At 35.3% G+C, this 15,363-nt stretch overlaps 1 protein-coding gene across 1 annotated transcript in view; it reads left to right on the top strand.

Moving 5' to 3' along the window:
- Window positions 1-15,363, top strand: part of LOC145669613 (uncharacterized) — a 242,005-nt gene that overhangs the window by 176,973 nt on the left and 49,669 nt on the right. The window contains exon 2 of the mRNA XM_081737846.1: window positions 9,512-10,493. Within this exon, the coding sequence (XP_081593972.1) occupies window positions 9,512-10,493 (982 nt within the window). The remainder of the gene's footprint in view (window positions 1-9,511; window positions 10,494-15,363) is intronic.

The following is a 15,363-nucleotide window of genomic DNA, read 5'->3' as shown; positions in this document are numbered from 1 at the left end:
GCAAATTGACTTCATTTCTTTGTACTTTTTTCCTTCTTTCTTTTTCATTATGTTCACTTTTTAACAAGACGATATCCGAAAACGCTCAGACATTTGAGGAACAACTGACATTTCATGACTAATGATCTTGGAAGCTAATCTATGTACCTTTGTGACTTCATGCCACTTGAACCATCCGACCAACCACGATCAAATTTTCAACATAGATGAGATTCGGGCCTGGGATTGTTTTTTTTTATCATTTGACTTTGATGATGCAACTTAGGGAAGGGGGAGGCAGGGCCGTGTCATGGAAAATCAGCACCCGGGGCGAGATTATACGACGGCGCCAACATACATATATTCCAAGCAATTTTTCCTATGTTTTTCCTTTTTCTCCCGAATTTTTCGCCCCCTTACTTCGGCGCTCGGGGCCGTCGCCCCGCTCGCCCCCCCCCCACAGCACGGCCCTGGAGAGAGGTATTTAAAATTGATCGAAAATAACCGATATTAGTGTCAAATCCATCGTATTCGGAGTCGCTGAGATGAACAGTGATATTTCGATGCTGTTTAGGTCCAAATTCAGCCCCACAACTTGGGGGAGATATATAAAAATGATCGAAAATAACCGATATTAGTGTTGAATCCAAACTTTTTGGGGGTCGCTGAGACGAATAGTGACACTTCCGATTCCGTTCGAATTCAAATTCACCCCTTTATGTCCAAAATGAAACGTACTCTCCCTGTGCGAAGAACGGGTATTCTACTAGTCTATAATATTAAAATTATTTTAAAGAATATTCTAGAAGAAAGCAAAGACTGTTCTTTAGTTTGGGCTTGGCCTCAACTTTGAAGTATTAAGAACATTTGCTGACAAGAGCAAGGAAAGCCTTAGGGAATTTACTGCCCCTGTGTAATAGTGTCATTTGCTGTCCCCAGTCTTAAGAAAAACATAGTTTTAAGTAGATCACCGCATAATTATAGTAGCATTAATGAAAACATAAGATTAACGTAAGAAGAAGAAGAAGAAGAGTTGTGGCGTCGCGTGGCGTAGTCGATAACTCTCTTCTCTATGATGCGCGAGATCCAGGATTGCATTCCCGGGGGGACACTCGGTTGAAAAAGTGTTAAAAAAAAAAAAAACTTCAGGACAGTCATGTTGACTGAGATTTTTCTCATTCACACCAGACAAATGCCGGGATGGTACCTAACATACAGGTCCTAGGTCGCTTCTTTCCTTTATTTCTTCCCTTTCCTCGAATAGTGCGATCGCCGAGGGATATCATCCTTCATACGTGACAAGCTAATGTGTTCATAGATGTCGAAAGACCCAGAAATCTAATTCCCAATCCCTAATAAGAACAGTTTAGATCGGTGAAAAACGTACAAAGTTACAGTGTGCTTGTTAGAAATTATATTTGAAGTATAAACATGTATTTTAAACAAAATGCTTTTCATATCTAAGTTTATGACACTTTTTTTCCGCCCTCCAAAATTTGTCACCACTTGCAAGTGCACGTGTTGCATGTACGATAGAGCCGACTTTGCACAAAAGACAAGAATTGGGGTTGTCTTGAGGTCGAGAATGACTTATTTGACAAATTAAATGCAACTAAAACTTATAAACCACATCTTTCTTCTCCGTCTTGACGTGTTTATATACCACACCTGTCCTCAACGAAACTATCGACTGTGTGATTAAATGTCACACCCGTCTATAAAAGGTCCCTTTAGAGAAAGCTATTAGTCTTTTGTCAGAAACGAAAAGAATGGTCTCCCTAAAAGCCATTTAAGTGCAGTGGCGGATCTACTCGTGGGGTAACCAGAACCCAGACTATGATAAGTATATCATGAGTTTACAATAAAGTTTCAAAAATATATAAATAATAGCTTCAATTATTTTTGTTATTCATAAAAGTAGAGGGGCCCAGGCCTCGGGCTAGATCTACCACTGTTCAAGCATATGATTGGGTATTGAATGACTTGTTGGATATAACGTATTTCAAGGGTACACATTTTATCATCTCTTTCAATCTTCAATAAGAGAGCAAAAAGTCTTCCCTTGCTCATCCAACCGAGAAATGTCTTTGGAAGTAATCAGATAAGAAATTTTGCAGGTGTCCACTCAGCCGTGGACTCAACACCTCTCGTTATCTTTCGATCAGCTTTTTCTTCAAGGAAGTGATTCATTGTCACGCATTAAAAATAACAGGAAATCACTAACTAGTTCATTTTTAAAATACTGATTCGATTTCAGAGGTACAGAGGTATATGAAGACACAATTATTTATAAATCTCCAAAATTGAATTATAAATCAGATATTTAAAACAAAAAATCTGTGCATTGAGATTTATATAAAATTCGTTTATATGAGTTTTAAACTCGTAAGCAACAAAAGCTCAAGTTGCTATTTCGATTCAAATTGTCTAATATATATAATAAATACATATTCCTTTTTTGATATGCGAGACGGAACATAAGTAGATCTGAACCACTACTCAAGTTTGTATTTCCCCGGTTAACACGGTTCTATAATTATATCCGGAGGAATTGGCGCGAACATAAACAATCATACAAAATCAAATTCTTCGTAACGGGGAACAAACGCATCAATAATTATGTGCCCATTAACTCTACAATCAATTAGTAAATCAAAAATCATGTTATGAGTATATCGTAGATTTTTCTTACTACTTTTTCTCGCTTCCAAGAGATGGCTTAGGGGAGCATTTACATCCGTTTGAATATACGTATATACTTTGAATTTTCATTGTCTAAATGTAAGTTTAGAGACCAGATTCAAATAAATGCAATACCTATAAAAACAGAGTTAAAGAATAAGAATATAAATAGATTGTTCAAATGGAAACATAGAACAGATTACTAGAATACTTTACGATTTATGAAATTTAGAAAAGGAGAGCTGGATGACAAAAATTACAATTTTTGAATGTGGTTCAAGTACCAGAAGTAGGCTAAAAACAAGCGGTTGTATCCCAACCTTCCTCTCACGAATCGAACACTAAAATTTAGTATGTTTAAAGCTTTGAATTAAAAAAGTAAAAGGAAAGAAACTTTTGGATGTAATAGTACGCAAGAGATCAAAAATAACCACATGTTGTACTAATATATCTAATTATTTATTGGAGGCAGTTAGTGAGGCCAGTGAGACCATAGGGGTTAAAACCTAGGATCATGTGTCTCTAATGGTGTCTTCTCGTTTGACCAATTTTCTTGTCGCCAGCTATGATTTTTATTTCATTTTAGACGGCGAAATGGTGTATGTCCATTTCACTGACGCTCACTCAGCAAAGCATATTTAGTCTGATGGAATTTCTAACAGAGATTTATTAAGAAGATGCATTTCTCAGAGCGAACAACAGCACCCACAGCCATCTGTAACAATATATGTAGTGATGTGAGGTGGAAAATTTTCAGCTATATTTTTCCGGAAAATTTTCCGTTCTAAAAAAAATATCAGTAATCAAGTAACAATTCCTCAGTATTCATAAAATTGGTTGAATTCATGTACAGAAATGTAAAAAAAAAAAAAAAAAAAAAAATTGAAAGATAGTTTAAAGAATCTGAAAATTTGCATGGCTCACACAATTTTCAGTAGTATGTAGGAACAAGTTAAACAATTTTTCATGAATCGAAATATTTTCTGTCTTATATGGAAAAATTGAAGAACTTTTTATGAGTCGGAAAATTTTCATCATTTTGAAACAAAAAGTAAAACAACTTTTTGTGAATCGGAAAGTTTTATTGCTCTGTAGAAACAAGTGAAAGGAATTTTCATAGATCGGAAAATTTTCATCACGATGTAGAAACAAGTGGAAAAAACTTTTCATAAGCCAGAGAATTTTGGATATTATATATAGTGATGTTAGTTGGAAACTTTTCCACTATACTTAACTGCACATTCAGCTACAAAACTGAATTTCTGTAGAGGAAAGTTAGTCAGCAACAAATTATAATTTTCCAATTAGCTTTCGCGAACCGGAAAATTTTCTAATATTTCAAGTTGGGAAGTAAACTTTTACACAGTATTTCTCTCTCTCTCTCTCTCTTCATCTGCGAGCTCCTTTGTTGCAAAGCGGTTAGCATACGCGCCTTTGGCATGGAAGACCTGGCTTCGATTCCCAGCGGGAGCTCATGTAGTTCGGATTTCACGTTAATCAGTTGGTCCCTTGGTCCCGTCTTATCTAGTCTCGCTGGTGAAAGGGACGTTAAACTCAAAACCAACTCTGGGGGCGCGGTGGCTCAGTGGTAGAGCGTTCACCTCCGGTGCTTGGGGTCCCTGGTTCGATCCCAGCTAGCGCCGTGTGGACTTTGTGGTGGACAAACACCGTGCTCGTGGGTTTTCTCGGGGTTCTTCTGTTTCCTCCCACTTTCTTCATTCCACCATTTCACTCATCTCTCATCATCACTGTCTCCTTTAGCCTAACCGGCATAACCGTGGGACGTAAAACTTAAAGATTTCATTTCATTTTTTCAAAACCAACTCAATTCAACTCCTCTGTCTCTCTCTCTCTCTCTCTCTCTCTCTCTCTCTCTCTCTCTGTGTGTGTGTGTGTGTGTGTGTGTGTGTATGCAAAGAGCAGAGAACATGAGTTCGTAGAGTACATCCCATTCTATTAATTAAAATTTCAATTTATTAAAAGTCATGAATATTTTCCGATTCATAAAAACATCCTCCACTTATTCCTACATCGTTGTTTAGCCGTAGAATTTATTGGTAATAAATATTGTCTTAAAAAGTTTCATGAAATGAAAATTTAAGGATTCTTCATTTCAAGAATGTTTCAAAAACTTCAATGCGTTCTTCCCTCAGAATCCACCTTTGATCTTACAATATTAGATTTCGTCAGTTTAATACGCATAAGACGGTTTTCTCATAGCTTTACTACTTTTATAGATTTACACTCTGCAACATTTAGAAATAAGTAGATATAATAGAGAGAGAGAGAGAGATAGATAGATAGAGAGAGAGAGAGAGAGAGAGAAACATTATGTAAATTTTTACTTCCCAACTTGAAATATTAGAAAATTTTCTGGTTCCCGAAATCTAATTAGAAAATTATAATTTGTTGCTGTCTAAGTTTCCTCTACAGGAATTGTATATCTCAATGTGCAGTTAAATATAGTGGAAAATTTTCCACCTAACATCACTATATATAATATCCAAAACTGTTCGGATTATGAAAAGTGTTTTCACTTGTTTCTACATCGTGATGAAAATTTTCCGATTCATGAAAATTCCTTAAATTTGCTTCTACAGAGCAATAAAACTTTCCGATTCACAAAAAGTTGTTTTACTTTTTGCTTCAAAATAATTAAAATTTTCCGACTCTTAAAAATTTCAATTTTTTCATACAAGACACAAAATATTTCGATTTATGAAACATTGTTTCACTTGTTCCTACATAGTACTGAAAAGTGTGAGAGCCATGAAAATTTTCAAATTCTTTAAACGATCTTTCCATTTTTGACATTTCTATACATAAATTCAATCAATTTTATGAATACTGAGGAATTGTTACTTGATCACTGATATTTGTTAAGAACGGAAAATTTTCCGGAAAAATATAGAAGAAAATTTTCCACCTCACATCACGGCTAAACAACGATGTAGGAATAAGTGGAGTATGTTTTTATGAATCGGAAAATTTTCCGTTTCAAAATACTGGGCAAATGCTAGGTTAGTACCTTGATCTAAGGCTCTGGAGACCTTCCTTTCATTCCTTTTTTAATGTTGTTTTCATCTGTTGATTACTACAGTGTAAAGTGGCCTCTGAGGATGTATCTGGTAGCTTATAGTAAATAAACAATAACGACATAATATATCTTTACGAAACGTGTGGGTTAATTTAACTACGGCCTTACAGTCCCAACAGATAACTCAAGTTTTAATATCAATTTACTGACTTTTAAATACTATTTTTATATTGTTTTAGCTTCCAATTGTCTCATGTGTGTTCCCACCGAGAATTGAACCTGAGATCACATGAACAAATGCAAATATGTTAAATATTTTTGAACACTTTAATAGACAAAACACAAAACGCTTCAATGATACGATGCATGAATGTGTTTTGGTTAAGTCCTGCCATGTATGATAAAAGAAACCTGAGGGTGAAGAAAAATAACAGAAATCTCTTATATTTACTCCTTCAACAAACTCCCAACCTCAGAAGGGCAAGCCATAAAGTACGTGATAAAGTCACACAACGAACACTTTTATTAATACTAATAATACTACATAACCATATCGCTTTCCTGAAATTCTCGTGTGTATGTTTAAAAATCTACTGTTGTTCCACGCCAACCAGTCTTATTTGTTGTTGTACCTTCGAAGTGAAAGATATTCATTATTACATTTGTTGGACTCTAGTGAGTCAGAAATTACAATTAATAAAGAGTTTGTTTTGTCTAGTATTCCTGCGATTAGAAGGGCCTTATCTAAAAGATATTTCATTCGTATATGAGAAAATAGTAAAGTTTATTTTCTAAGAATAAAATAAACATTTTCAATGTGAAGCTAACATTAAGTTTTGAAGAGGAGCTAAACAGAAGAATTTGTTACCATTTACATCAGTTTTCAGACAGTTCACTATACTCTGAAATGGGAAGAAATCAAACTTGGAAACATTTTACTACACTTCGTCAGAAAGTGCAACATGTAAAGAACATTGCAAGGTTAAAATAAAATAAAGAACAAAGGTAGCACAGACGTTTTATGGAAGCACAGCAACCTACTATATTAGTGAATCCGAAAAAAGTTTTAACGAATTTTAGATATTCAATTTTATCATCACAATTTCAGATGTAGGTTTGGATACGAATCAAGATCTGAGATTCGAATTTCGGATCCAGATCCGAGATCCGGATCTGAGATTTGGATCCGAGGTCCGGTTCTAGGTCCGGATCTGACAAGATTTGGATCCGAATCTCATTGAGTCCGGGATATCCGGATCCGAAAATTTTTGGCCATCCCTACCCAATATTGCTAAAATTTATACTATTCAGAGAGATAAGAGATACATAGTATCAAAAATATGTTTCTTTAAGTATAATACTTGACTCTTTGACTATTGGATGGGCTTCGAAATGGCGATAATAAATGCTTTAAAAAAGTTTCGGACCGAGTGTAAATGTGAAAGGCTGTTTCTACCTTTTGTCGCAGTCTGTGTGGAGGAAGATTCAAGCATTAGATTCACGAGCTGTATACAAGGAAGATAAATCAGTGCGTACACGTAGTGGAATGATTTGTGTTTAGCATTTCTAGCAGTGAACCAAGTTGAAAGTGGCTTGAGATATATATGTAATGTAGAACGTATTGCAGAGCATACTGAAGAATGAGGAACAGCAGACAGACTTGATAGATTATTTTGACTTATGTGAGGAAGTCTTTTGTCGAACTCAGTAACTAATTGAGGAACCGAACGGTAATGGCATTATATCTGCCAGCATAGAATGAATGTTGTCTATCACGTACGAATAAATTCTGCGAAGCGTAAAACAAAGACTTTTCGCACTTGATTGGACATAAGCATGTGAATTGCAATACGAAGTATCAAAGAGGAGGTTTTCGGAGCTACAATACAAGAGCAGACGGAAGTTGGCATTAAAAAAAAAAGCAATACTTCGATTTGAAAAAGGAACTCAAAATTTATGCACTAGTCTAATTGGGAATAAACTAAGGAAAACTGATTTCTAGAAAGTGCAATACATATTATATATTTAGATTAAAACGCACCTGAGATGTGATTAGCGTGCATTAAATTGTGAAAGTAAATATTTTTGTCTTATTACAGGGCCCACAACAGCTTGTCATATAAATAAGTATAACTAATGTAAAACTTTGAGGATAGAGAAATAAATACGTTCCTTTCTTGGGACATTGAATCCATATGAGAACAGTGGCTGCATTTTAGATTCTGTCAGAGAGGCAAGATTATGCTCCGACAAGAGCTTGACGTTTTTTTGTTATATATTAGTATAGGCTACATTTTAATAAATGTATTTCTCAAACTTAAGTAGGAACAATTGCTTCCCTGCCCTCCGAAATGACGGCCCTGTATTAGAAAGTCATTACTCGCTATATTTTACAGTTTCTGATCTACGGTAATCAAATTTTAAAAGAAGTAAGAAAAATTAAACTCTTCCGGTTTTGTAGAGTGCTACGAGCGCAAATGATATGATTCCTTGAAACGCTGAACCGATTTCCAAAAACCGTTCGTCCCTATCTATTACCGTTTTTATGGTACGGCTATGAACGTTAAAATTAGAAATTGTTGATTTTAACACTCCCGGTTTCAATAGAAGGTTAACGGAGTAGATAGCATGTATTGTTGGGACGTTTAATCGATTCCATTAAAACATTTCTCGGTAACTCTCGCCGTTTTTGCTTAATGGAAATCAATAATGAAACCAGAGGTACTAGTAAATTTCAAAAATGTTCGGTTTTAGAAGAATGTTAAGAGTAGAGATGATATATTTTATTGAGAAGTTGATTCAATTCTAAAAATACAGTTTTTAGCTATGTATTATCGTTTTTTGTTCTATGTCAATCAACGTAAAGCCCTAACTTGAACGTCCATATATTTCTACACTTTTATAAACTATTCCCAATGATCAGCAATAAGAAATTCAAAACAAGAATATTTATTTGAAACATATACTAGACAACTTTAACTGGAATAGCAGTGACGTTTGGAGATTCATATATAATGGTACCTTTATATATACCTCACTACCTGTGAAATAGAACCAGTATTTTAAAAATGAACTAGTTAGTGATTTCCTGTTATTTTTAATGCGTGACAAGGAATCACTTCCTTGGAGAATGCTTATAGTGATCTTAGAAGAAAAACGCTGATCGAAAGATAACAAGAAGTGTTGGGTCCACGGCTGAGTGGACATCTGCAAAATTTCTTATCTGATTGCTTCCAACGACATTCCTCGGTTGGATGAGCACAAGGAAGACTTTTGCTTTCTTATTGAAGATTGAAAGAGATGATAAAATGTGTACCCTTGAAATGCGATATATCCGACTTGTTTGACAAATTAAACGTAAATGAGGCTTATAAACCACACCTACCCTCTCCGTCTTGATGTGTTTATATACCACACCCGTCTTAAACGAAACAATCGGCTAGGTGTTTATTTGTTACCTCCGCTTTTAGGGACGGCTATCAATCTTTCTTTAGAGGCTCAAAAACTGGATGCCCTAAAAACCGTCTAAGCCTATCATTGGGTGTTGAATGACTTATTTCAGAAAAACGTAAATGAGGCTTATAAAACACAAACACACTCTTTGCCCATATGTTGTGTTTATATGCCACACTTTAATCAATACGACCTGCTGTGTGTTTATATGCCACACCCATTTCTACAGGACCTTTAGCTATGACGATTTGTAAACTCTAAATAGTTGTCTTTTATGATCATTTGTGTTACTCTTTTTGCACAGTATTGCTAATTTTGTTATTACTTACAACTAATTGCTTTTTATTCTTTTCTTTACAGAGTCTTCACGGACGCCACCGATTACGTCACAACCATAGGAAATTCCGGTGCTCGAAATGTCCTCCTGGGTACGGAGTCCAAGTTCCCTGTACATTTTATAACGACACAGTGTGTGAGAAATGTGAACCTGGACGATATTCGCCACACAATTCGTTCCACAACCCTTGCTGGTTGTGTTCCCGTTGTGGGGATGATCTTTACGAAGCTCATCCTTGCACCCCATTTTCGGACACTGTATGTGATTCGTGCCACACTTATGAAGGACCACACAATGAAGACTTTAAAAGGAAGTGCACCAATGTTGTGTCAGCACCACTTGTACCTAAAAAAGTCATGAGTGTGCCTTCAATGTTACTGAATCTTCTTGAAGTGCCAGAATCATCTTCCGTCACTGGTAACCCAGTGACAACAACTACTGCATCTGACTCTACTGTAGATTTAAGTCATAATGTTCAAAGTACAAAATCATCACCTGTGTCATCAACATCATCGTCATCCCTTGAAGAACTATCTAAACTACAGCAGCTTACGGGAGTAACATTACTCAATGGGTTGCGAAAGAACAATCTTCCATCTTCTAGTAACTTTAGTGCCAAAGTTCCAGTGACAAATACTGATTCTTATGTTCAAGAAGACCTTTATCATAGTGGTGAAAGAATCGTTAATGCCAGTGGCAGTGACAGCGCTAGTGACTTTCACAGTGACACTCGTAACAAATCCGAAGTTACCAATATTTTTTCAACAACTTCTCCTGTTCCAACCACCACTACCACTACAATCACAACAACAAATACTACTACTACCACTACTAGTGCACCGGCTGTTATGCTGTTAGAAGAAACTGGAAACAACTCCAGTAGTAAATTCTTGGTAAATCGCAATACTTTTGCGAGGGAAGTTCCTGCAAAGACCAGAACTGCTGAAAGACAGAAGTTAACTTTGTTCCAACGATCTCAGTTTCTGGAAGGAGACGTGAAAGAAGGTAAGTTCCAGTTTTTACTTTTCTTTCTTTCTTTCTTTTTCTTTTCTTTTCTTTTTTTCTTTTTTTTAATGTATGCTTCTCCTATGGAGTATTAGCAATGGCAATTTTTGAGAGAAGTAACATCGAAAAAAAAGTGTATTTTATTACTGCAAGTTTAAGGGAGAAAGCTTATCTGATATAGACCTACTAATTCTTATGTAGCTTTCTGAAGCTATACAGAGCTTTTTCCCCATATGTTACAACGATCCGCCATTGGCTGACCATGCAAGGACGAAGGTTTGCGTCTGTACCGCATCCTTAAGAGCTGACATACTAAAAATAATACAAAATTTACTTTTTTTTTGCTTGTTTTTCATAAGTGAAAGGAGATAATGAAATGCAACTTACCACAATCATAGGTAATGTTATTCTACAACAGAAAATATGAACCTGAAGAATTTTCAGTGTTGCCATCCATAGAAATTACAGTGTTCCCAGAATAACATTTTCACCAAAACCTAAATTAAGGCAGCGACTAGAGAAACGAACTCAACTGCATTTGATTACGTATCATGTTGTCTTGAAATCTTGTGAATTACTTTTTAAATAATACTTGTATTTAGTTTGTAATAAAAAAATAGTTTTAACATAAAGTTATTAAAATTAAATAATAATGTTTTTTAAAAAGTAGTTCACAGGATTCCAAAACAACATGATACGTAATCAAATACAGATGAGTTCGTTTCTTGAGTCGCTGCCTTAATTTAGGTTTTGGGGAAAATCATATTCTGGGAACACTGTAATTTCTATGGATGACAACACTGAAAATTCTTCAGGTTCATATTTTCTGTTGTAGAATAACATTATCTACGATTGTGGTAAGTTGCATTTCATTATCTCCTTTCACTTATGAGAAACAAGCAAAAGAAACATTTGTAAATTTTGGATTAATTTTAGCAACGCAGGCTCTTAACATTTCCATTCGTATCCATATCTCTGTTCCCATCTCTGTACTTGCATATAATAAATACAAAAAACTCTGAAAACATTAAACGAAATATATTTAAAGTATAAACGCTAATAATAAGTTCAGGTTGTAATATCTTATTAACTATAGTGTATTGTTCTCTGGCTAGTGTCATAATGACAGGGGCAGGTCCAGGACGAATTTCTTTGAGGAGGGTGGTAAAAGATTCCTCCGATGATCTGAAACCTTTTGACAATATGTGCAATGTTGCCAAATTAAATTAATATTTCATAAAGGAGAATACACTCTTGTTCATTCTGCCATCTCCAAATTATAGCTGAGAATACTTTTTACTGTAAACAGACCGATATGGCGTTTTAGAAGCTGAGGGTAAAATTAACAATTTTATAACGTGACCAGTGTCACTTAATTTAGACAAAGCTAAGATCTTCCGTTAAAGAAATAAAACGAAGAGCATCACAATTCATTTGTTTCTCATATTAATGTTACATTAATGTTAGAATCATTAACATATTCCAAATATACAATGCATATATCATATTCTTCTTCCAGTCTTTTTACAGACTCTCATATAAGGGATTGATTATATTCGTGGGAGCATCTGAAAATTATAAATTAGTATGTGCTAATTTGTATTTAATTAAAACATAATTACGATAGACGTATTTAACGAAGTCATTAAGAACAAAGCTGAGAAGTATGTCATGATGAGATGAACAAAATGCCTTGATTAGATTCGGAATACTCTTGATATAGAGACTGAGAGTATATTTGAATAGATCGTATACAGACCTCATATCGCATATTGTTATTTAAAACATTTAATGGTCGTTGACCCTAGATGTTCTCAGGCACATTTTTCAAGTAATTCCTGTAGCAACAATGTTAAAACAATCAGTACAAATCTCTTCAACAATGATGAACGAAACTAAACTAAGTGCTCCCCCACCGAAGACCGAATTCGGGAACCCACTAGACTTTACAGAAGTATCAAAACCTTGGAATGTTCAACATTTTCGGATATATTAATAGTGCCATGAATGATTTTCTTTTTAAATGGTACCGTCATTAAGGCTGTGCGAAATCCGGAGTTAAATATCGAAAATGGGCAACGACAAAATGCCAAAACATGATCGATATATCGAAACATCACACAACTCTAATTGTTATCAATGTCAAATTACGCTACTGAATTGAACACTGTCGTTTGTTCGGAAGAGTTTACCAATAATACGTTTAACTTCTTTACAATGTCAAGCAATGGTCTTAGCTACTGATGACATAGGTTATCAGTGATAAAACATTTACTTCTGCAACTTTACTTGATTTAATTCCAGGTCAAGCGAGTTTGTGGTGGAAAATATTGTGTCCAACAGTTCTCTTAAGATTCTTCCCGCTATTTTATTTAGCCGAGTGAACGAATCTGTTATGCGTCCACTTCTTCGTATCTTTAAAGCCAACTTTCTTGAAGATGATTTGAGCAACATTGAGTATATTCTTGTACAATGATGTAAAACGTTTCGAACCAAATAGACTGGCTTGGCTATGTTTTTGCAAAATAATAGCCGGAAAAGCGTATCAGTCATCAGCATTGATTTCTCCAATACATTGATATCTCTAGCGGTTACACTTGGTAGGTTAATGGTGGGCATGGTTGGTAATTGGTTGTAAAGAAGTTGAATAATACGTTGGTTCAAGGTGGTTTAAAATGTGTGTTGGGCAACCAACAATTTGCCATCATTTACCCAACAATTTCGATCTCGCATTCCCAATCACAATTATACTTATTTTTTAGAAGCTATCGTGTGACTTACAAACGCTAGGCTAAGTGTTCAATGCCAACGCAAAGCCAACGTTGAGAGCTGACTAGCCTAACGTTTTCCACTGTTGCTCTACCGTCTGTGCTGCTATGGATCGTCATAGTGTGGATAATTCTGTAGCAAGACAGTTAAGATCGATCACATTAGTGTGAAAGGTTGACCGATTAGTTGTTCTGTATATTGAGGATATCATCCGTTCTTTGCTGACCCCATTAGTCCGAGACAGTTTTATCTACACTGACCAGACTTTCTATATTGATGGCTCTAGTTCATAATGGCTTGAAAGCAAAAGGCTACGATCTAGCATGTCTTTGAGAAATTCTAGCCCCGTAGATTTAACATCAACAGATTAAAGTTATTTCCGTTCATTCTCGATCAAATTAGTTCGTGACTATTTGAACCATATAAAGGAAACTTAGTTTGTTCAGCTCAACTCTGCATCCTGAATGTGTTTATTCCTTGTTTACCTACCTTTAAACCATCCTACATTTATATAATTAAAAAAAAGAAAAAACAGCTCCTTTAGCTTACAAGGTGTTAGTAACAAAGTAATGTTAGATTCTTCAAAATATTCAACCGTGACCTCTTAATCTTACTCTGCACCTTTACCGTAATATAACTGCAGAATCACTTTCCAAGTGACTGTATGCTAATACTGTTAGGCAAACTGATACATATTTCCAACAATAAATACAAGTATCTCCATTTATTATCATATTACCTTTAAATTATATTTGCTTTTCCAATATCTTAGTATTTCCAACTACAGAACACACATAACCATTACCCATCATGATTTTACATAACTCACATAACATACTAGGATTCCAGTCTCTACATCATAATCTATATCATCACATAAACTAACATGTTTACACAGTATGTGCTCCAGCAACCTATTAATATGTGTATGTGGCATTATTTGAAAACCTTATCATCTCGTTGCCTCATTCCATACCTACCAACACAAGGCATAGCCGATGAAAGGCTCAGCTGAAGATTTTGCTTCCGTTGTAAATTCGCACAATTCTTCTACCAAGAATTCTAATCGTGCAAGAAGTGGAGAACAGGTTGTTGGTCTGATCTTATATCGATTACCTACAAGGAATATTTTGCTCGATATTACGGGTATGTGTATACTGTTTTATGTAAAAGATAGTTTAAGGAAATAGAGAAATAAAAACCAGTTTTTTTTCTTCCATTCATTGACAAGTCAGAAAAAGACACTTTATGGTATTTGTAGATCCATATATGTATGTATGAATGGTTTAAGAGAAAAGAAGAAATAACACCATGATCCCTTTTAAAAAGCAGTAAATTTTTCCAGATCAAAAAATTCTGCACGCATTTTCTTTTTATAACTTGTAAAATATCATTAAACAGAAACACTATAATAATAACAAAGTAATTTGGGTGCTGGTTTACTTATGGCGCACCACATTTTGGGAGATTTACAGGTAAAATTCAATACTTTGCATGAAAAGACATATTTATAGAGAACGAATTTCTGCAGGCGGTAGAATTAAATACTAAATAATACACCAGTATTTTACGTTATAAGTGTGCGGTTTCTACCAATCATTACAAGTCCTTTACGACGGGTAAAGTAAATGAGTGCATATGAAAGATTATTGTATTAGATGCTATTTTCTACCGGCAGTATATTTCTGCATACTATATTGAAGCTGTATTTCATGTTTACGGGTGGAGTGCTACGAGTGTGCAACCATTACAAGTGCCACTGAAACCCATATCATTGCCAAAACCTACGTGTTTTCACTACACTCGCATACGTGTATTCCCACTGTCGCTGACGCGCCCGCTCTCTTCGGACACACCGCCTCGCTACCGTCGGTCTCTCCAACTTCGTCCTGTTCTGCCTCGGTTAGATAGCATTCGTTTTAGTGGCCACCTATCACAGATTGGTTTGTGCTTTTGCACTGCACTTTTTATGCCATACATTCTGAGGCCATATTAATACGCAAACCGTAAAATGTGTGTAATTTTTCAACAATTAATTCTGATGACTCCCTTGTATTTTTATCAATGTCAAGTGAGATATTTTTATGTCGCCCAGCACAAA

This window comes from Thermobia domestica, chromosome 14 (genome assembly GCF_964235325.1).
Source record: "Thermobia domestica chromosome 14, izTheDome1.hap1.1, whole genome shotgun sequence".
Classification (NCBI taxonomy): domain Eukaryota; kingdom Metazoa; phylum Arthropoda; class Insecta; order Zygentoma; family Lepismatidae; genus Thermobia; species Thermobia domestica.
The sequence above is the reverse complement of the archived record's forward strand: the minus strand, read 5'-3'. Positions and strand labels throughout refer to the sequence as shown.